Source organism: Ceratina calcarata, unplaced genomic scaffold (genome assembly GCF_001652005.2).
Source record: "Ceratina calcarata isolate Rehan_Ccalc_2016 unplaced genomic scaffold, ASM165200v1 scaffold586.2, whole genome shotgun sequence".
Taxonomy (NCBI): domain Eukaryota; kingdom Metazoa; phylum Arthropoda; class Insecta; order Hymenoptera; family Apidae; genus Ceratina; species Ceratina calcarata.
This window is the reverse complement of record NW_017177087.1, coordinates 687,733-690,135: the sequence shown is the minus strand read 5'-3', so window position 1 is coordinate 690,135 and position 2,403 is coordinate 687,733. Positions and strand designations below refer to the sequence as shown.

Genomic DNA, 2,403 nt, shown 5'->3' with positions numbered 1-2,403 from the left:
ATGTATTTCATTGTAATATAAATTTGTCAAGATGAAATTCTTGGAATGATTTGACTAAAACATTTGAAAACGTTTTATTAAGTAATTGAAGGAGATACACTTGAACGTTGAAATACTCTTTCCAGCGTCCTCCTCGTCCTTTTTTCCGGCGCCTTATCAAGATCAGCCACGAACCATGAAACGCTGGACACAACCACAAAACTGCCCGATTCAAGAAACGATATTAGAAATTACGAAAAGTCGGAAGAACCGATAGAAACGTTATTCATCCCCGAGGATCCGAATCGGTACAAGGAAATTTTATTACACGTGCGAGAATTATTCGAACCAGTGGGCGAATCGATCGAACCGTTCGATCGGAGTTCTGAGGGAAGTTCAGCTGATAACGCGGCCGGAAAGAATCGATTTTCGATGACGACAGGCATCCGGGAAAGAAATCGGAACCCGCAGGGAAAGGAGGACGAGGAAAAGTATTTGGAGAGAAATCTTGGGGAAGAAGTGTTTCCGGTGACAACCGCGGAGGATAATGGAAGAGGGGGAGCAACTCCGCTAGGGATAAACAAGTATAACGATAGTTACGCGGGTAAGAAGGAGCCTGACGAAGAGGACGTGCTGGAAGCGGCTTATTTTGGACTGAACGCTATGAAAGATCTGTACACCGTGAAGGAGCCAATGCTCTATTATATGGGTGAGTTTCCACCCTTAAAATAAAGAAAAGAACAAAAGGAATCATTGAATAAAAAAAGGAAGTGATAAAATATCAGGCTATTTAATTCATGAATTTATTAATATTTCTTATTCAACAAAGAATAAATTATAATCTGAAGTCCCGACGGTTCTTCATTAAATTCTTCTTAATTAATCATTCGCCTTCATGAATCCTGACAAACGGGAATTAAATTGAACATCAAACTCGTGCAGGGCTTTACCTCGGCTCCGACAATCCCGCAAGGCACGTGGCCGTCTTCAACGATCAAACAGAAGAGGCAAGAACGCTCGCGAAGTACGGATTCGCCGTGCTCCAGGGCACCGCGATGTTCAAGAAGAAGTAAGCGTGTCTGCTTTGTCCTGGTCTTATTTAATCTTAAAATATCCCACCGATTCGTTTGCCGCGAAGGTTCCCGGACGCCTCCACGGACTTGCTGCTTTCTCGTCGGAGTCAAAGCAATCCACTTCACCGTGGCTGTCCAAACAGAGGCGTGCCCGACTGTCCACCGGCCAGTTTCAGGTACAGAACGTCCGACGGTAGCTGCAACAACCTGCAGCATCTCTGGTGGGGCTCCGCTATGTCCACCATGCAGAGGTAGATAATTAAAAGGCGGAACAAAAGACGTTCGAGTCTCATTAAGGCGTTTCCTCTTTCGAGGAAATTTAATTGTTAACGTAATGAAGAGGACCCCGGGACTTTTTGTTCAGATACTTGCCTCCGGTTTACGACGACGGTATTCAGAGCGTTAGGAAGTCTGTGACGGGAGCTCCGCTCCCCAGTGCGAGACTGGTCAGCGCAGTGATTCACGAAGATAAAGATGTTCCTTTGGCTTCCGTCACTCACATGCTCATGCAGTGGGGACAGTTCGTTGATCACGATATAACAGGTCTGACTTCATATCAGATTTCTTCTGTTTCCATTGGATAACAATTCGTAAAACTAAATATAATTAAATTATTATTTAACACTAGATCTATCAACGGGGGTCGAAATGACTTGTTTGACATTTTTTATAATCATTATTCACTTTCAGTACATTCAGTTTTCTAAAATTTTGTATGACTTTCTCTAAAATATGTACATAACTAATTCTGTAAAACAGTTTTTTTTTGTCTTCTTGATGTAAAATTTTATGTGATACTGATTCTGAAACTTCAGTCATAATTATTGTTGGTGAAATGAAATGTGAATTGTAGCTACTGGGCAGAGCAGAGGTTTCAATGGTAGCATACCACAGTGTTGCCTGAACTTCGGCACAGGCTTCCAGCCACCGGAATTCACGGTAACTATCCCTGTAAGCCGATCCCTTTACTCCCATTCGCTAAAAAAAATTCTAATCTCCGTAGCACCCGGAGTGTCTACCGATACCGGTCAGCGCGCAAGATAATTTCTTCGGTCCCCTGGGGGTCAGGTGTTTGGAATTCGCACGAAGTGGACCAGCGCCGAAAGAGGACTGCGTGTTCGGTCCCAGAGAACAATTATCACAGGTGACCAGCTACCTGGACGCCTCTACGGTTTATAGCAGCAATGCGTTCCACACAGATGCTTTGAGATTGTTTCGAAACGGTAATTTAATTATGCCTTTAAGGAAGCATAGGCTATATACTTAAACGATGCGAGCATGTTGAATTTGTTATTATAGATTCCTGTTACTATTAAAAAGCTACCTGCAAAATTTTAAATCAATTCATGGG

The 2,403-nt window shown here is 43.0% G+C and overlaps 1 protein-coding gene across 1 annotated transcript in view; it reads left to right on the top strand.

Moving 5' to 3' along the window:
• Positions 1–2,403, top strand: part of LOC108629732 (uncharacterized) — a 13,040-nt gene that overhangs the window by 3,100 nt on the left and 7,537 nt on the right. The window contains exons 2-7 of the mRNA XM_026817558.1: positions 126–688; positions 922–1,048; positions 1,118–1,303; positions 1,417–1,595; positions 1,906–1,991; positions 2,056–2,275. Coding sequence (XP_026673359.1) covers positions 126–688; positions 922–1,048; positions 1,118–1,303; positions 1,417–1,595; positions 1,906–1,991; positions 2,056–2,275 — 1,361 coding nt within the window. The remainder of the gene's footprint in view (positions 1–125; positions 689–921; positions 1,049–1,117; positions 1,304–1,416; positions 1,596–1,905; positions 1,992–2,055; positions 2,276–2,403) is intronic.